This window comes from Choristoneura fumiferana, chromosome 4 (assembly GCF_025370935.1).
Source record: "Choristoneura fumiferana chromosome 4, NRCan_CFum_1, whole genome shotgun sequence".
Lineage (NCBI taxonomy): Eukaryota > Metazoa > Arthropoda > Insecta > Lepidoptera > Tortricidae > Choristoneura > Choristoneura fumiferana.
The window spans coordinates 2499730-2520972 of NC_133475.1; the positions used below are offsets into that span (position 1 = coordinate 2499730).

At 38.0% G+C, this 21243-nt stretch overlaps 2 protein-coding genes and 1 pseudogene across 2 annotated transcripts in view; 1 reads left to right on the forward strand and 2 right to left on the reverse strand.

Annotated features, from left to right (window-relative positions):
- mmm (missing minor mitochondria) overlaps window positions 1–9023 on the forward strand; it is a 41729-nt gene extending 32706 nt beyond the window's left edge. Inside the window, exon 2 of the mRNA XM_074086555.1 lies at window positions 5058–9023. Within this exon, the coding sequence (XP_073942656.1) occupies window positions 5078–8353 (3276 nt within the window). The 5' untranslated portion in view covers window positions 5058–5077 and the 3' untranslated portion in view covers window positions 8354–9023. The remainder of the gene's footprint in view (window positions 1–5057) is intronic.
- LOC141427274 (uncharacterized) overlaps window positions 1–21243 on the reverse strand; it is a 43498-nt gene that overhangs the window by 4905 nt on the left and 17350 nt on the right. Inside the window, exons 2-3 of the mRNA XM_074086562.1 lie at window positions 13312–13429; window positions 596–763 (exon numbers count right to left, since the gene is read on the reverse strand). Coding sequence (XP_073942663.1) covers window positions 596–763; window positions 13312–13383 — 240 coding nt within the window. The 5' untranslated portion in view covers window positions 13384–13429. The remainder of the gene's footprint in view (window positions 1–595; window positions 764–13311; window positions 13430–21243) is intronic.
- On the reverse strand, window positions 10801–11654 carry LOC141427011 (uncharacterized; annotated as a pseudogene).

Here is a 21243-nt window from a genome sequence, read left to right on the forward strand (position 1 = left end):
AGTATGTTAATAGACATTACATTTCATCAGTATTTTTAACTCCCGATGCAAAAAGGGGGAATGGTGTGAGGAGAAGTCTGTCTGTCTGTCTGTATGTGGCATCTTAGCTCTCAAACGGATGGATCGATTTCAATGCATTTTTTCACATGAAAGCGAGTTTCCGTGCGTTTGTTTTTAGGCTATTAAGTTTATGAGATGACAATGTCGGGGTTTTCAACTTTTTAACGTGGTTAGGTTATTAATAGACAGTTCATCTATTGAAATATTGTAGTTGAGTAAAAGTAATAATTACTCTTAGTTGAGTAAGAGTAATAATAACTCATAGTTGAGTAAGAGTAACAATTACTCTTATTTGAGTAAGAGTAATAATTATTCTTTTGAGTAAAAGGAATAATTTCTCTAAGTTGAGTAAAAGTAACAATTACTCTTATTTGAGTAAGAGTAATAATTACTCATTGTTGAGTAAGAGTACTTATTAATCTTTATTAGGTAAAAGCAATTACTCTTAGTTGAGTAAAAGTTATAATTATTCTGTTGAGTAAGAGGAATAATTTATCTTAGTTGAGTAAGAGTAATTATTACTCTTACTCAACTACTTGCTTAAATAATCCTGTGATAGTAGTGTTATTTTTTGTAATTGTATGTTTACCTGCAAAACGCGCAAACGCAGTACTAGAGCGAGAGGGTACGAGAAGGTGAATATCGCGTTCTCCCTGTCCCCCGTCAAAGGCGCCGCAGACTCCTTGCGACGCGAGAGAGCTGCCTGCAACAAACAATTATTATTGAGTTTATATGAATTACTAGCTACACCCCCCGCCCGCGACTCCATTTATGTAGAGTTGGTCTATCGTCGACAAAAACTATAATATTATATCTATACCTTCTTAAGGTCGCAAAATTATCGCAATACCAAATTTAATCTTAACCGTTTGAATACTTTCGGCATGAAAATGTAACAAGCATAATGTATGCACTTGAAATATTATTAGGATTATTTTAATAAAAAATGGTGTCCTCGTTTCACTGTTAAGTATGGCTCACTGAGATAAGGTTATAACGGTTCACTAATGATCCGCAACTAACGTTTGGCAACCTGATTAATTTCGCAACTTTTCATTTCGCAACTGCTTAATATTTCTGTAACTGTAATTATATCAGGGTTTTTATAAAACTAACCTAACCTTAACTAAAGGGTTCTACACGATGGCCCTGAAATAAATCCTGAAATATTTACAATTTTAGAGTTTGCGAAATGAAAAGTTGCGAAATGAATCAGGTTGCCAAATGTTAGTTGCGAAATGAACGGATACCAGTTTATAATAGTTTCACACTGAACATCATTTCAATGAAATCGAATCGACCGTACGTGAACCATTAGTGCCCAGGTTTCTCCAAGCTTATTAAATATTGTCTAATATTATTGTCGTTTTGTTTCATTTTCTCATTCAATTTACGAGATAAAAAACTAATAATATTATACTTGTAAGCTTTGAAAAACAGAGCCCAGTTGTGATTTGTAAAAAAAACGAATTAATAAATGAATGAAAATACAAGCCTAGTTGTCTGAACTTTTTTAAGTAGGTAATTTAAACTTCAGCAGTCGGGACATATTTGAAATCGTGACCAGTTTATAACCTCTTAATACGAAATGGGTAAAAAATATCCTTCTCCATATATTTTCCGCGAATGCCATTTTCCCTTTATGATACAAATAGACAAACATACGTGCGGTTACGGTTACTACGCGGGCGCAGTGACCCAAAGTGAGTCTTGGCCTCCAACACCAGATTACGCTACGTTTTGCGATCTTGAGCCAACTTTTGCCAGCCTTCGACCCCGATGTCCAAAAGGTCTTTCAGGACCTCGTCCCTCCAGCGGTACTTGGAACGACCAACCCACCTACGTCCATCGATCATTCCAAGTACGCTCTCTTCACGACTCGATCCTCTCCCAACCTTTCTAAGTGCCCCAGCCACCGGAGTCTGGACGCCTTGGTCTTTGAGCACAATGTTATACATACATACGCTCGAAAAAAATTACCTCTTCTAAAATATAATAAAACCATAATTAAAATTATGAGTTAAAACGGACCCCACTCTCCTGTAAGGTGGTACTGCCAGGTACCGTTAGCAAACCACGCATGCGTAACAGAACATCTAACCAGGCAACCTGTTTGTTTACACGAATATTATTTAACATTCTTAACACTCAGTAAATAAGTTTCCGTAATACAGTGATGATTGGAAAGAATATGCCTTAAATAAAATTACGTCAATTTTCATGGCCGTTATAAATGGAACGCTACTTGCAACAGAACATACTTTGAAATAAGTGATACCTATATGGCAAGGACTAAAAAAATAAAACCTGGTACCTATAAATAATTGAACTAAAAAGTCTTAAATCTTATTAATGTGTGAAATGTATCGAAATGGATATTAAGTACTACTTTCGTTTCTTAATTAAATATTGCCACAATTCTAGAAAAAAAAAATTGAAAATATTACATTTTATTGAATAAAAAGCGAACAATTGAGAAGATTCTTTTACTAATCGAAATAATGTAAACAAAATTGAAACTTGTATTTCTAAATTTGTGTTTTGAAAATGAGTAGTTCCGATAGTGAAGATGATGGTGCTAAGAAAGCAGTTGTTGTTCAAGATAGTGACTCCGATAGTTACGAAGACGAGGTGGCTGTACCAGAGAAACAAGATGCCGAGACTCTGGTTGAACGTAAGTAAATAATTAGTACCTATACTACTGTAACTAGAATACGTAAAAACAAATCGGCTGGGTGCGAATCGGATTCACACACCGAGGCCACAAGGGTTCTGTATAAGATACAGTTTAGTAAGTACCTTGTCACTGTGTGCCATCTGGCAATTTTATACGAAAGTTCAAACATGAAGTGACAGCGACAAGGTAGTAAAGTGTAATGATATCTTTGACCTCGACGTACAGTCAACCAATTTGATTCCTAGGCCATCGCAAAATCTTGTCGTAACAACATTATACGTCATGCGATTAACATTTTATACAGAAAATAAATTATTTACTACTAGCTTTTGCCTGCGACTTCGCTCGCGCAGAATTAGTATGCAGTTTGAAACTTTTTTGATCTCATAGGAACCATACATTACTTCGGGATAAAAGTAGCCTATATGTTAAACCAGGGTTATATTACGAGTATCTCAGTGTGCCAAATTTCATCCATTTAATAGTTTTTGCGTAAAAGACTAACAAACATCCATCCATCAAGCCATACAGACTTTCGCATCCTATTAATATTATAAATTCGAAAGTTTGTGCGTGAGTGAGTGTTTGTTACTCCTTCACTCTGAAACGGCTGGACGTATTTGAATGAAATTTGGTATGTAGATAGCTGGACCATCCCAGCTTTTATACGTCCCACTGCTGGGCACAGGCCTCCTCTCAGAACAAGAGGGCTTGGGCCATAGTTTCCACGCAGGCCCAGTGCGGATTGGGAACTTCACACGCACCATTGAATTGCTTCGCAAGTTTGTGCAGGTTTCCTTACGATGTTTTCCTTCACCGCAAAGCTCGTGGTAAATTTCAAATGTAATTCCGCACATGAATTTCGAAAAACTCAGAGCTGCGAGCCGGGGTTTGAACCCACGACCCTCTGCTAGGGCAAGTAAAGATAAACGATTCTAGATCCTATAAATCTCCTAAAACTCCATAACTAGCTTATAATTTACTACTCCTATACGAAGGAAGGTTTTATCCTTATCCAGTTTCAAATAATTGTGCAGTGCATTAGTGAAGTTCCTTAAGTTAGTTAGCTTGTAATACTGCTGGACTTCAGTGCTATTGAATTGTATAAAATAAAGAACTGGGCACGGAAACGTAAGTTGATTAACTATGTATTTTTATAATTGTTGATACAGTGTCAAAGCATACCTTTTAGATACTTAAGACCGCGTCTGTTTGTCCGCAGGTGCCCTTTTATTATTATCTTAAATAAATATTACTATCTGCCCTGTTCCTGCCTTCTTCATTACACCAACAAGTTCCCTGGTCACTACCTCGTGACAAGTCTAGGCAAATTAAGCGTTTCTATCGATTCATGAAAACCAAATCCTTTGCAACACATCCTCGCACATCTCTGGTGGAAACGGAGCCTTATAAGACGGATTTCACTTAAACGTCATTACGTGAAAACGCGAAAATATAGAACTAAATTAAATGATGTCTGAAAGAAAATGAAATTTAAAAATAAAAAGGTCTGCCTACAATAATACCTTTATTCAAGAAAATTCAATTTCCGAAGTCACAGACAGACTTCTGTATAAAGAGAAATGAAACTCAGAAGTTTTGTTATTACGAAAGCTGACTGTAGAATGGGACGGTGGAATGAAAGAGTAGTCTTTTGCCCAACGGTGGGACAGTATTATAGGCTAAGACAAAGAAGTTTTTGTTAAAATTATCGTTTTGAATACAAGCTTTTTATTGCTGATTGACAGTACTTTTAAACCCCCCCCCCGACGCCAAAAGAGTGTTATAAGTTTGAAGAAGATGTTTGTCTGTGGCAACATAGCTCAAAAACGGATGCACCGATTTCTATATTTTTTTCACGTGAGACCTAGTTTTCTTGTGGTGGTTCTTAGCTATGTTTCAAAAAATCGGTTAAGCCGTTTTTGAGATATTGAAGAGGTTATCATTATCAACTAATTTTTTAAGGAAAATTTGTTTTCATTTTTCATCAAATACCATTTACAAAATAAATAAATTACACACAGGCAAATAGTATTATAATTCACTTAGTCGAGCGAATGTTTAGAACAAGTATTTATATTTTTTATATTCAACTGTACTTTGCAAACGTTAAACTCCTTGCGTTGAACGCTTACGTCTGAAAAGTTTCCAAGTTATTTACATTAAAAAAGTTTATCTTTCAATGCTAGGAAAAGTTTGATTACTATTCGAAGTGAAATAAAAAAACATTAACGTCAAAGTCACTATTTCATGTTACTGTCAGATACGAAAACAAATATTAGAAAACATACCATTTGATAAAGAAAATAATTTGTTTCAGTACAACCTGACGAGAGTAAGATGGCAGCGCAACAGCCTCAACCTCGGAGGAAGAGGTTCATCCCAAAATATGACGTAGAAGGAGTGTATACAGTAGTTCTTGGCGAAGAAACTCAGATTCAAATAGAGATGGTCGTCGGCCTACATATAACCCCCCAGTTTCCCTGGAAATCTATCAGTAAGGCCAAAATTATGGAAACAATTGAAATGGGCGGTGAATTATCCGAATTTTTCGGTATAAAGGATGTCATAGAGGCATACAAGGAGGACGAGATGCTACTTGGTTACATTGTAGATGAGTCCAAAGACGTAGATGAGTTTTACGTATGTGGCACCATTGAAGCTAGAGATCATTGCAAGGCACAATCAGACAGATTTATAAGAAGACAGGAGAAAAAGTTGGAAAAAGCTGTGCAAAAGAAACCTAGGCCTTGGAAAAGTTTAGGCAGTGAAGTGGAGATCAAGGAACTTGTTCCAGTAAATACTCGGCCGTTGATCGAGCTTGAAATAAAAACTCCGTTCCCCACTGCGTACCAACCTCAACGGTTTGATGTAAGAGATGCAAATGACGCTCGAGATGGTTACATAGAACTCACACCGTATAGGCAAAAGTTTAATATCGTCTTTAGTCGTAGAATCGATACAGGCGCACAAGCCGCTCCTGCTAAACGAAGTAATTATGCGCAGACCGAGCTAAGGTTTCCTGCAAATGTTTGGACACAGGCGATGGCCGATGCACCAGCAAATGATACCGAAGGTGGCGGAGATACGAAAGATACTAAAGCAGGCGGTGATGACGGTGGTGATGGTGAAGAAAAAAGCTCTGATGATGACGAAGAAGTAACGAAAGAGCAAGACGATGATGTTGGCATGGTACCGTACAGAAACGCTATGGCGCGTTTGCGTCGGAATTCTTACATCAAAATGATGAACAGTTTTATGAAGGACAGGAGTACTGAAATGGACTCTATTATTGAGCTGAACACAGTAATGGACATGTATTGCAACGACTATCCTAATCTAGTTGCACATAAAACTACTGACACTTATGATTCGATGTCATTTGAAGAATATGTCTGTTTTACCGACGTAAGAGCTAAAGACAAGTATGTGTCTAGTGCTGTGTTTCATCCTATGTGGAGTGGGATTGTAGCAATTTGTTATGCCGATGGTTCTCCATCTGTCATGAAGACGCTCAGCACGCGTCCGGACCCAATCAATAGAGCAGTCTACGGCTTAAACCCTGTAATGATCTGGAGTCATATCGATAGTTTAATCCCAAAACTTTACCTTGAATCCCCACGTGAAGTTAAAGTTCTTACATTTTGCCCTTTTGACGAAAACATTTTAGTGGGTGGTTGTGTCAATGGACAAGTAGTCGTATGGGATTTGACGAATAAACTAGAGAACGTGGAGAAACTTGAAGTATTAAGCGAGACGAGGGAAAAGTATCGCATAGCTATGAATGCACACATGGGATGGATGAAATCAGTCCGTGACGACGCAGTGGTAGCGGCGACTGCTCTTAGCAACTTGATCACCAGCCACTACGGACCTATTACCGCCATGAAGTGGCTTTCTCCCAATTTCATTGTAACGCCAACTGGTAAAGCGCGTACGTTATTTGAAGATGAAAAAAAAAGCATGATGTTTTTTACGGGCTCAGAGGACGGTAGAATATTAATATGGAATCTGTCAGTAGAAAATGTAACGTTGTTTGAAGGCAAGAAGGTAAAAAAATCCAAGCGGGTACCGAGGAGACCATCTGGCTTGTTGGTGGACGTTTCTCCGTACAAAGTGTTGGACCGTACTTTCCAACCAACCTACAAAATCATTCTTGGTGCCGCGGGAAATCCCGAAACGCTGGCGTTGCAAAGTATGGCTATGAGTCCACCTGTTATAAAGTACATTTACGAACCTAGAAATACAGGGTCTGGCAGGAAGTATTTTTCATGTACGGTACCTCCGCAAGGAGAAAAAGATTTAAATACTATTCTGTACTGTGGCTCTCTGCACGGCGAAATGAGGAGAATCACTTGGGAGGGCCATGAATTTAACACCGGAGAGCTCGTGAACTCCGAATATGCTGACACAAAATACAGCTGTCACATTCACGATGGAATAGTAACTTGTGCTCAAAAGAATCCCTTTATCCCTAACATAACGCTGACTGTTGGTGGCAAAATATTTGCAGTCTGGTCTGACAAGTTGTTGAAGAGACCGTTGATTTGGAAAAAACGACCGTGTCGGTTGACAGACGCAGCTTGGTCCCTCTACAAACCAAGCCTCATGTTCATTGCAACCTCAGAAGGGAACCTTGAAGTGTGGGATTTGCTATTAAAAAGTGATAAACCTATTTCAGTCCAAACTCTTTCCGGCACCATGCTTACAGGTGTCAGCTTGCATACATTGCCGTTAGCGAAAAATATAACCGGCGTCAGCGATGTTAACGGCTCATTTAGGATGTTTCTCAACCCTCCAATATTTATGATCGAAAACCCTGGATACCAAGCTCGCTTTGAAAGTATGCTTACAAGAGAGCTTCAAGTAATGCAGTCATTTATAACTTGGCAAGATGATTGGATGAAACAAAATCCTCACGTTTTGCTAGAAATTAAAAGAAAAGAAGCTGCTATACTAGTCGAAAAGGAGGAAGAGAAGCGCCGACAACGAGAAGCTGAAGAAAAACGACTGGAAGACGAAGCAGAAGCCAGAAGGTTGGCAAAGCAAAAAGTGATTGGCCCTGAAGAAAGATGGAGAATGATCATTCAAAAACTAATAGAACGAACTATTGCAGTGAAGAAAAGAATAAACAGAGCAGAACTAATAGACCAAGAAAAGCCTTTGCGTGAGTTGGAAGCACAGAGATTAGAAAAAGAGAGACGGATGTTTGACATAATGAAAAACCAGAAGACAATTTTCAATGATACGGTTGCTATATTGTTTCCGGAGGCCATAAAGAAGAAGCCTAAAGAAAAGAAGAGCTACTTGTCTCCTGATCTGCAAGGCTTAAAGAGGGAATACTTGGATGATTATGAGTATTTAAAAATGAATGCTTTAAGAACTGTTAAACAAAATCCGTATCAAGTAGCGTTTTCGTGGGAGGCAACTCTAGCTGAAGGGAAAGAGAGAAGGCAGGCTCTAAACATGAATGACGATTACTTAAGAATACATAAGTCTAGACTTGAAGACGAGCAGAAAGAGCCCGCGGCGCCTCCCCCGCCTGTCAGCTACAAAATAAGAGACTTAGAAGGTGATGATGAAGATCAATCTCAAACTGAGATCGCTCCTGAGTAAGATCAACAAATGAGATGATATCGCAAACTCGATTACGCACATTATAAAAGTTATGAGATATTCACTATCCATTATCCAATTTGATGTTTTGACTCAGTAGTAAAATGTCTATATTGCACTGTTCAAAACTGTCTAGGGAAAAAAACATCCCAAGGCATTTTTGATGAGTAATGTTCATTATTAACACAGGGATCTCGATCTTTTTTAAACTGTGACTCTCTTGACATGTTTTTTTATTATAAAGATACTAACCTGTTGCCCGCGACTCCGTCTGCTTTAAATTCATTTATCGCTATCCCGCGGGGACTGCAATTTTTTGCGATAAAAACTATTCTATGTCTTTTCCCGGGACTCAAACTATCTATATACCGTTCAGCGGCTTAGACGTGATGAGATAACAAACAAACTGACTTACAAACTTTCGCATTTATAATATTAGTTGTAATACTGGGAATGGGAATAGTAGGGTTAGTGGGATAGTGGGAGTTAGGTGACCATAATATATCGTTTAGCGAGCCCCCGGGATAGAGTTATGACGCACTAGGGTATCGCAATGCATCGTTAGGAAATCCCTGCATTAATAGATTTATTATAAGGTTAAATACTGTGACAATGTGGCTATGACTGCGTTCCCACTGAAGTGGGATGAACGAAAATAATGCACAAATTGATAATTCAAAATTCGCCGCTAGAGGCGCTAATGTAGCGTGAGGTCTCCGAAATGTCAAATACCATAGTTTTTGTGTGAGCTACGCGGGTTATATTTATAATTAGAATAATTTTGTGAATATTTTGCATTACCTGAAATTAATTATGGCAATTATGCGTTACGGGGCAATGAATGTCTGTGTTTTGAGACAGTTTTATCTTTCGGAAACTTTTGTCCTCCCTTTTTTTCCGAACAAAACGGGACTACATAACACTGTGGTTGCTCGATATTTTTATGGTACGGTTTTAAGGTGTATTAAATATGATTTTAATTTAAAATTTGTTTTCACGCCCATAATAACAGACTTTGAAAGCCACACTTAAAACCTCACGCAACAGTGGCGCCATCTAGAAAGACAAAAAACGATAGCCCTCATTACTTGATGGCTTGAATTATCAGTTCGCACATTATGAGGTCCAAATCGTTTTCCCACTTCTTTCTGTCGCACGTTATAAGACGAGGGTAGAAAGAAATGGTGAATGCGAATGCGAACGTCAGTGTGATAGACAATACGGCCTCTGGTCGCACATCCCTGTCGGATCGGAACACAACGGAAATGCAGTCTAACTATGTTACCGAAGAATGATTTGATGACTTTTAATTTTAAAAGTGATTGTTTGCTTTAATTTTTTGCAAGGAACTTGTGTAGTTTAAAATGTAGTAATTCGTTTTTCTTATCATGTAACATGGATACTTTTATTTCAAACCTTTCCGTCGTTTCATTTTTTAATGTAGGAAAAATTTAAGGTGCGCTTTTTAGAAGAAAAACGTTTTATTTTACTGATTTATTATGATTGATTTTTAGTTTTATATAAATTAAAAATTATCTAAAAAATATACAGAAACTTTTTTGTTTGTGGCTGTTGACATACCTGATTACCTTGGTCTTAGACGAAGATTTTATTTTATGCACTAGAGCATAAAAAGTCATTTTATGTCACCTAGATACAGCATAAACAGGAACTTTGCGAGCATGAGAAGTGAAAAGCATTTTTTTAGATCTTATTCTTAACTATGTCACTAAGCATTTTACGTCCGACAATAAGGTACCTTTTCAAATACGTTAATCATTTAGTGTTTGCTGAGACACAATTATAGGTTTTTGGTAAGAGTTTTAATACTACAGTGTTCTTAAATTAAGACTATTAAAATTAATCGTAAGTTATTAGTCGTTTTCAAATGATATCACTTCATATCACTAAATATTTTACCACCGACAATAAGGTACCTTAAATTTTGAGACTGAAAAAACTAGTTTTTTAAGATTTGTTGAGTTCATTTGGTCTCATTTGGCTATGTTTTAGCGTACTAAATATAAAAGTTTGTTGATTTTGACTGTTTACTTACATTTGTAAACTACAAAGTTATTTTTGTTAAAGTATTTTTTTTATATATATTAAACAACGTTAATTCAAAACGAAGTAGTTCTTATTTAGTGTCCAATTGCGCATAATATTTTTTCCTTCGATAAAATCCAATGGAAAATTAAGTCAAAAATCCATCAACCTCTTTTTTTTACTTTATGCAAGGTAAACTATAGGAAAACAGTTTTCCAATTACAAAATTGTTCTTGAAACCTGAAAGCCCGTACAATCTACTCACCAAATAGCAAGTTATCTATGTTACTTCCAACAACAACATACTTTTATTGGGTGTATAAGTTTGAATTCAATTTTCTCATAATTACCTTTTCTGGCTTTGAGTTTTTTTAATATAATAATAATAATAATAAATTTATTTCGACCAACTCGGATCATACACATAGAAATTAAATAGAAATTAAGAACAATAAGATTAAGTACATTACATATATTAAGTGGGCAACACATGCAGCTGGTTCCAGTGGCACATAAATGGACCGTCATCCGCTCAGAAACTGTCTTCAGGAGGCTGTTGGGGCTGCGAGTGATGCGCTGCAGCAGCGAGGCGACCCGTTTCCGCATGATTGCGTGAAAGCCGTCTGCATGCGCCTCCGCGAACATTCCTGACGCGCTGCAGCGCCCCGGCAGCCCCAGCAGCATTCTGAACGCGTTGTTATATTGAACGCGTAGGGCGCTGTAGGCTTTTTGAGTATAATTGACCCACAGGCTGCAGGTATAAAATGACTGGCAGTATGCCTTAAACAAAGAAATTTTGACGTTTTTAGTACACCTGGCAAACCTACGGATCAACATATTACTCCTCACCGCCAGCGCCCTACGCTCTCGCTCTATATCCTTACAGTCGCTAAGTGACGCTGTAACCCAATGCCCCAGATATTTAAACTCCTCGACTACCTTTAGAGGAGTGCCTTCGAGTTTAACTTGGGAATACGTGGATAGCTCATTGTACCCGCCTTAAACACCAGCAACTCACTCTTTGAGGCATTATATCTAAGGCCGTGGGCCTCAGCGTATCTTTCACATATGACTAAAAGATCTTTAATGGCGCCTATTGACGGGCCCAGCAACACCATGTCATCTGCGTAACTTATATTATTAATAAATTTACCTCCTACTGAGCATCCGACCATAGTGTTGCTGAGCTCATCAATCAGCCGATCGACATACAGGCTGAAGAGTTTGGGTGACGTGAGCCCACCCTGTCGTACCCCACACTCCCGTCCTGTATGTGTCAGATAACGAGTCAGCCCACCTTACACGTTATTTTGTGACCATACCAGAACTTAAACATTTCAATCAACTCACTGGGTAACGTGGTGTCCTCGTACAGTTTTTGCCATAACTTACTATATGACACCAAATCAAAAGCCTTGGACAAGTCAAGAAAACACGCGTATACGGGTGTTTTTCCTGTCCGTGTAATATCGGACAGTATGCTTGAGACAAAGAACTGCCGCTTCCGTGGAAAGCCCGGCTCTGAAGCCGAACTGCGCGTCATTGAGACACATGTGCTTGTCCAGTTGTTTGTCAAGCATACTGTCCAACACCTTTGCCGTAATAGTGGCCAATGAGATGGGTCTATAATTCTTAATATCAGAGGCGTCTCCTGTACGGTTCTTAATTATGGGGACTACCACCGTCTTCATCATCTCGTCCGGCAAGTAGGAGTGGCTAACACAGAGGGAAAAAAGTAATGCGAGCACTCTCGACACGTGCACCCCGGCATGCTGCAAATGCTCAATGCTCAGGGAGTCATGTCCAGGTGATTTCCCACGAGTCATGCTCTTCACCACCGCCGCCACCTCCTTCGCAGTAAACACTACCGGTGTCCTTCCCAACGACCCCCTTCCCTTAGGTATGTACTCCCCGTTACCCAATGAGGAGTCAACCCTAAAGTGCGCCCTAAAGAGATTCGCAATTTGGTACGGCTCGCTAATCCCTCAACACTCACTGGCAGACCAGATCTAGGTCTCAATCTATTAGTGCATTTCCAAAACTAGAAAAGTCTTTACTTGTATGGTGTGTCGCAATGATATCCATTTTGATTTGTTCCGCATTATCTTGACACCACTTAAGTTTTTGTTTGAAAACCTTTCTAGTTTCTGACATGACATCATAACTCCAGCCTTGTCTAGGCTTACCGTGCTCAACCCAGGTCTGAAACGCCAGCCTAGCCCTCTCGTGCGCCTGTCGTACATGTTTATTCCACCCGATCACATATTTATTTTTATTCTTACCGGCTACGGCATAGGTACTACTAGCTGCAGAAGTGAGATATCAATCACACTAAATATCTATTAAACCTACATGCATGTTTCTTACATGGTTCGATAGCTAAATGTATGTAGATTATGGGGATATCAATAACTTAATACCGACAACAAGGTACCTTTTCCCAGATAACGCCACAATTCAATGTCTAATATTAATTTTACCCAACTCTCCCCTCAGAAGTGACAGCTCTACATTCCTTTCAACATGTCCTAGTTTAAGTTGTCATGATAAATTATAGTGCTAGATCTAGTGCAGCCAACTACAGGGTGAAATCAAGGACGTAATACAAAATTAGTGTTTCATGCTCAGTTAATGCTTGGTAATATAATGCATTAACTCTTTTGTTGAAATAAGTCTGAAAAAAATTGTGGTTTCTATACATTATTGAAATAAGAAATCATGAACAATGTACCGCAAATTTCATCGGAATTATTTCAACAAAAGAGTTAATGCATTATATTACCCAGCATTAACTGAGCACGAAACACTAATTTTGTATTACGTCCTAGATTCCACCATGTATTCTTCGAAACAAACACAGATCTAGATAAAGAAGATCTACAACTATAAAGTTGTTTTATATTTAAACTTACTACATCCAGCTCTTCCATATCGTCTTCGCATGTGAAGTTAAATGAAGGTCCAGTACATAGTTTTCGCTTCATAAGGGAGTCCGGTGATCCACAGGGCGGTATTTAACGGGGAAGGTATCTGCAATAGAAAAAAATCAAGGTCAGTGACAGTTCATATCATCATCATCTGTGCGAGTTTTCGAATTTCGTAGCGTTTAAATTGTATTTTTAATGTATTTTTATTTTGTTCTATGTACTGTGCAAAGAGCGCATAAAATATTTAAAAAATCTGTCGGAAGACGTCCACTGCTGAACAAAAGCCTCCCTCTTAGAACATCACAATGAACGACAGCTCGCCACTTGCATCCACTGGTTGCCCGCAACTCTCAAGATGTCGTCAGTCCACCTAATAGGAGGCCTGGCAACGCTTCGTCTTCCGATTCGTGGTCGCCACTCGAGAGCTTTACTCCCCAAATGGTTATCGGTTGAGAGTTCATAATATTCCCGAAAATCATTATATTTAATGAGTCATACGATTCGCTTATTTTTCACCGAAAATATTTCTCCTGTTTCATATGAAACAACGATTTTTTTTAAACTGTAAGTAAATCTAACCCACAGGCTTATATAACCTGGGGTTGTTTTGAAATATCCTGTTTAGTATACAGTTTCTGAAAAAAATTTGTTCGTCCATGTGATAGATGGGAAATGAATCATTTTGATAAAAATATTTTCGGCGAAAAACCAGGGTCCCGCGTCACACACTCATCATATTTTACAAAAGGCATACTTATTGCTTCGGATTCGCTGATTTGTCCCAGTATGTCTTAGAATAAAGAAAGACGCACATTCTATACCTCCAGTGAAAACTAATACAACTTGACTTGAAACGTTATACTTAGTATTTTTTACACCATTCACAAAAAATATGCTATTTTTCAGTAGTTTTTTATCATTTTTTAAATTTAGGCAAAATCAAATGTTTTTGGCAGTCACAAATACATTGCAATAAACTTTATATTAAGGTTCTCACTTGAAGATGGCGAAGTATCAGCGGGATGAAGAATTCTAAAAATAGGACTTACAAAAAAATCAAAGAAATGTGGCCAGTGAGGGCTTTTTTACGTGTCTATTTTTAGACTACCAGAGCAAAAGTCTTTGTATCTCCGAGAACAAGGAACTAAATAAAAGAAGTTGCTGCTTTATTAAAACAGAGCGCTTTTAAATCTCAAATTCCAATCCCGTGCGGAAATTTTGCGCCATCAATTCAAAGGTGAACTTCGGTAGAGATCAGCTACGAGAGTATTCAGCTTCCATAATCCACCAAGTAGGGAATATTACGTAAAACTCTGCGCAGGGGGCGACACTAGCTTAGACAACGTCAGTTCTCTGTACAGTTTATGGCCATGAAGAATCATGACTTTATTAGTAACACAATACCTCTCCTTGCAGTCGGGTAAAAATAACATGATTATTTACATCGATAGTAACGATAGAGCTATATTTCCAAAAAAAATATTGAAATAAGTCCCAGTCCGCAGTGCTTTAAGTCAAAAGTCTTCGACCAATGTGTGTTGCCAGTGATGATTTTCCTCATGAGGAAGCTCAAAGTCACTCAATGGGCTATGGAGAGGGCTATGCTCGGGGTTTCTCTGCGGGATAGAATCAGAAATGATGATATCCGCAATAGAACTAAGGTTACCAACATAGCCCGACGAATTGCAAAACTGAAGTGACAGAGGGCTGGGCATATTGCTCGCAGGACTGATGGCCGATGGAGTCGTGGAGTTAAGCCCTTCTTCCCAGGAGCAACGCGATTCGGCGGCTGCTGCAAAACGCGCACTGCGCACCACCGCTCTGCTCGCGCGACTACCCGACGAAATTAACACCGGCGCTCAACTACCCGCGTTTCTATCGCCATTTTTGTTTGTAGCTGTTTGTTGTTGTTGTTAGTGTTGTGTGCTATTCTACATTTGACAGTGACAACGAAAGTGGCGCAGAAAACGCGGGTAGTTGTGCGCCGGTGTTAGTTTCGTCGGGTAGTCGCGCGAGCAGAGCGGTGGTGCGCGGTGCGCGTGTTGCAGCAGCCGCCGATTCGCGTTGCTAGAAGGGCTACGAATCAGCCCGAAACATGTCAAGCTAAACTCGATTTAAGACCTGAGTTATCCGGTGCAATATCATTTAATATGTACTTCTACTAGATAAACTGGAAACTGTTACCTAAATAATCTTTTACCCTAACAACAAAAATGTGCCCCAGAAAAAAAACGCCGGAATAATTAACCCATTAACAAGCCACATCGAAAATACAAACTGAAACATAGATGCACAGAAAAACCAGAAAAGAGACTAGGAATCGAACCCAGGTCCTCAGCATTCCGTGCTGCGTGCTATACCGCTACATCACCACTGGACACCATAAAAGTAAAAAAAAAATGGAGTTGAAATAAAACATACAAAAAGACTCCAAAAACCAATCTTCATTAACAAGCTCATTGCTACGCAGTTTGGCAGAGGTTTACAGTTATAAGTATTTCTGTATTTCTTTTGTTTTTTATTTGAGTAAATAAATAATTAAAAAAACATAATAAAGCCAACGAGAAGAGATAAATTATGGCATGAGCCAGAAAGAGAGAGAGATACTAATAATGATGTATCAGAGAAGGATGTAACCTAAAGAAGCAGAAACCTTCTCAGTTCCTCTCTGCCGTTACCGCCTTTTACGATAAGTGAGAGATCCGCTCTTGTCTTCATCCTTTGTAATTTAAGATTCTCCTCACCTAAATTGAAAATAGCCGTTAGGGCTCATTCCGCCGGCTCCAAGATAATCTTCAACAAAATTATTCGATCAGTCATACCTACCATACCTAATGTCATTAAAGTAAGTTAATTTTGCTTTTGAAATTCCTCTAAAGCAGTGGAAGCGGCCCAGCGTCTTTCATATTTAAAAATTTTAGCTTATGAAAGATTTAAAATTCATTTCTTTGAAATTCTTCTAAAGCAGTGGAAGCGGCCCAGCGTCTTTCATATTTAAAAATTTTAGCTTATGAAAGATTTAAAATTCATTTCTATCATGAAACCGTGGTGGCACAGTGGTTGATCTATGGCATCTTAAGCAGAGTTTTTCGAAAGTCATGTGCTAAATTGAATTTCGAATTACAGCTTTACGGTGAAGGAAAACATCGCGAGGAAACCTGTAGAACAAGCGAAGCAATTCAATGGTGTGTGTGTGAAGTTTTCAATTTGCAGTAGGGCCGCGTAGGAACTATGGCCGTTTCATTCTGAGAGGAGGCCTGTGCCCAACAGTGGGCCGTATATAGGCTGGAATGATGATGAATATGCAATGATTCTTTGGTATACACCATGACAGTAAGCGATACAAAGAACGGACACGGCGAGAAAATTAAAAGTTAAGCAATATTATACGTTCTTATATATTAGTATTAATAAAAAAAACTAGCTAAGTGCGAGTCGAACTCGCGCACGAAGGATTCCGTACCATTATCTATACAACATAAGACATTATCAAAAACGGCAAAAAAAATACGTTTGTTTATTTTAATTTAATTGTTTATTATTAAAGTGAATATACAGCTAAATATTCTTGTGAATATTTCAAGCGTCTACCTGTGGCCGTTATTCATATCCAGCAAAAAACGGCAAAAAAATCACGTTTTTTGTATGGGAGGCCCTTAAATATTTATTTTATTCTGTTTTTAGTATTTGCTGTTATAGCGGCAACAGAAATACATTATCTGTGAAAATTTCAACCGTCTAGCTATAACGGTTCACGAGATACAGCCTGTTGACAGACAGACAGACGGACTAGTTTTAGTTATAGGGTCCAGCTTTTACACTTTGGGTACGGAAACCTAAAAAGTCCTTCGCGTCAATAAAAGTGAGATTGTCTGTACCAAAAAAAATCTAGATATCATTTCCCAAAAAGAACCAAACCCGTAATTGCAACAAAAATACTTTTACTCGGGTCTATATCGACTGGTAGAAAATGATTAGTCATAATATATTGTTTGTCATAATGTAAAATTTGACATAACTCTTTTTTTCTCTGAAACTATTTATTTTTCAGAATTTTTATAAAACAAACCTAACCTATAGAGTTTTACATGATGACCATTTAAAAAGTTATGAAAAATGTACGGTTTCAGCAGGGAAAAAAATTATGACTAACAATAATTATGACAAACATTACATTATGAATTATAAGATTATGGCAGTCGAAAGATCCCCATTTTATTCACATCAAAGAGCTTTGTTCTTTCATCGGACAGCTGCAGCTCAAAGCTACCAATTACTAAGAGGGACCCTCGATAAAATATCACCTTACATTTTCCTGAAAGCCTGATTCTTTCAGCCATTAGCAGTGCTTAACGAGTAGTCCATTACGAACGGTCAACATTAAATACTCGTATCAACATGGAGAAAAATGTACGGAAATAATTTTAGTTTTGTGGCATAGTTTTTTTAGGGTTCCGTACCCAACGGGTGCCAACGGAACCCTATTACTGAGACTCCGCTGTCTGTCTGTCCGTCCGTCTGTCACAGAGCTCTATCTCTTGAGTCGTAATAGTTAGACACTTGAAATTTTCACAGATTATGTATTATTGTGGCCGCTATAACAACAAATACTAAAAACAGAATAAAATAAATATTTAAGGGGGCTCCCATGCATCAACCTTGATTTTTTTGCAGTTTTTTGCAAATGGATAATGTTGTATAGATAATGGTACGGAACCCTTCGTGCGCGAGTCCGACTCGGACTTGGCCGGTTTTATTTTTTTCATGAGATAATAGTAGTGTAGTGTAGGTGACCTTTAAATGTACAGACGGCAGAAGCGACTTTACGTAAAGTACAAAACCCTCGTTGCGCGAGTACGACTTGCATTTAGCCGTTTTATACAAGCTTTTATTTAGTTTCACCTGTCCCGTTGTCTGTCTGTCTGTAATCAAATCTTGCAAGTTAAATTCGACCAACTTCCAGTACCATTGGATTGACTTGAAATTTGGTATACTTATGTAAATTGCCTGACAATACAATAATTGTTAACTTTACTGGTAGTCCAGCCAGGATCGTCTCCACGGGACGGAACTCTTCAACGGTTAATGGCACGGACTTGAAATTTGGTATGCAAATGTTGTTTGGGTGACAATACAGTTAATATGTACAGTTAACAAAAAGTACAGTCCGCAAAAAGAAGCTTGTGTTTAAAATTATTTTTTTACCCAAAACTTATTTTATAGGTGTTTGTATTTGTTTCTGTATTTAAGTCTCAGCACATTTTGCCGAAATTACGCGACAATTACGCGACTAAAGTTCGGCGTAATAACGCCTGCAATGCTGATTCATTCACTAGCAATAAATTTGCTTACATCATCACATTTTTGCGTACATCCGGACTTCATAATTACGCCAAAACGTGTAATTACGCAAGTGTGCTGTAATTAAACCAGTATTACTGGCGTAATCATGCCAAAATTGGCATTGATCACTTTTTTACAATGTTGTATAATTCCAAAACAATTTCGAGGAATAGGTTTATTAAAACATTTTATAAATTTTAGTTGAAAAGTACTTAATGATCGTGTGTATATTTGCAAAATAACGTTTGACCTTTGTTTGACTTTCATCGTATGATATTACGTTTTTTTTTTAATAACTGTGACGGGCAAAGATAAACTCAGTTTTTAACGCCATGGCACCTAATGTTAGCTATAATTCCGGTAACTTATAAATAGGATAAGAAAATGAAAACCCAACTAAAAGCAAAATCCTTCAAAAAATAGGTGTCTTAAATTCGTCTATTTTATGAAAAAATAAAATAAAATAAAACATTGTTTTTTTGAGACCAATGCCAATTAAGTGTTAAGACCTTTAGATACAGAAACGAAATTTGAATATAAAGAGAAATTGGTAGCTCTTAGAGCTTTTTAAGTAGAAGTTAAGGCTCTCTGTTATCTTAACTTAAAGGTTATAAAGCGCCTATTAGGCTAATAAACGCGTCAGATAAACGTTTATTATGCGTTAATTACCGTTTATGCCCGGGTCTCTCCGTCATAATTAAATTTACATAGTTTAGGTTTAGGCCATTGGATTTGGCGTTTTATGGGCAATACACTGTAAGTACATACTTGAAATTCAGAAATCAGTATAGTTTTGCTTATGTAAGTATGTGGTGCAATACATTTCTGGAAATAAAGTGTTGACCATGCACGTTATGCGATATTAATTTAACAAAAATTATAAAAAAACGTAAAAACCCGACTGCCTTAAAAAAATCTAAAAGAAAACAAGTCTAGTGGGCTACAACTCTGTAAAGTAGCTTACTTAAAGTTCAACAGTTGGGACCCATATTTTTTTTTCAAGCAAAGCTACCCACAAAGTAACGCTTGATTTAATAAATTATAGTTCGTTTAATTGCTTGTTTGTTGCTTTATTGTTTGTTTGTTTATATTTTCTAATAATCTAAGTGACGGACTGAGGGTGCGGCACTACTGAGGCGGAGACGAGCGGAGCGGTAAGAAGACGTGTGTAGCCTACACACAGCGGTCGTCACACTTTTCTGGCCAAGGGCCACGCAGGACCATGCGGGTATTAGCACCGGGCCGCAGAGTAAAGGCATTTGCCCACTAATACGTATTCGGTGCATTTCGTTATTTATTTTGCATTCATGGAAATTGAAAAATGTACTATAATTTTTTTCATTAGAATATTTATTTGAAAATAGACGCACTGTACCTAGTTGACTATTGAAATAATTTGCTTTGTCGCGGGCCGCACAAATACCGCAATTTGACGACCACTGCGTGTAGGGATCGACCAATCTTATTAGGTAGCTGAATCCATATTTCGTCTCCGCCTCATTATCATCAGACATGTAGGCGGTAGGACCTTCAAGGTCCGCCCGGATTGCTACCACCATCTTGCTCGCTAATCCTGCCGTGAAGCAGCAGTGCTTGCACTGTTGTTTCAGCGTGGAGAGTAAGACAGCCGGTGAAATTACTGGCACTTGAGGTATCCCATCCTAGGCCTCTAGGTTGGCTACGCATCTGCAATACCCGTGGTGTTGCAGATGTTTATGGGCGGTGGTGATCTCTTACCATCAGGAGACCCACTTGCTCGTTTGCCATCCAGTCAAATAAAAAAAGTGTATCTCCGCTACGCTCGTCTCCGCCTCAGTGGAGCCGCAGCCTAATAAGGTTTTTTTTAAAACGCTAGCCTATTGAGTAACTTTACGTCACTACTTACTATCAACATAGTATAATATATTTGTTAATTAATTAGTTCCGCTTAAGTCACCTTGGTGAAAACTTACAGATAAATTCTAAACTACTTTGTTTTTGTATTCCCACGTTTTCAATATTTGTATGATTTTGTAAGTAGTTTTTTTTTACAAATACGCTAAAATTTATTTTATGACTGGAAACTCTTATAAAAAACTGGAGAAAGTTTATTTAGAGGATAGTGATCTCTTAATAATTGAAAGTGTACACTAATCCCTACTGTAGGGTTTTTTGTGTTCGAGCAAACCCGTGAAGTTTATTTCCTCCCCTATTTCATAATTCTTCTGGAGGGGTGAGCCAACATTTTTATAAGGGTGTCTAAAACCATCAAAATATTGTTTACAAAAAGAAATCGAGACTGTAAGAATTACTCCAAAATTATTTTTTTACTGACTAGTCTATCCAATATCAAACAAACTATTGCTCGTAACTCCGTAAAAGTTTCTACTTCAGTACCTTTGTTAAATTCTGGGATAGATCCGACGAAAATTCCCATTGTACTAAGATAAGCAAAGCACTGTACCATTAAGATAAAGTTGTACTAAGTAAAAACCCTGGTAAGGCCTCACAATACGGCTTAGAAAATGTGGGAACAATGAAAATTCAACCAAAAGCCAACTACGCGGGATTGGCAGCCCTAACAACCAAAAGGCC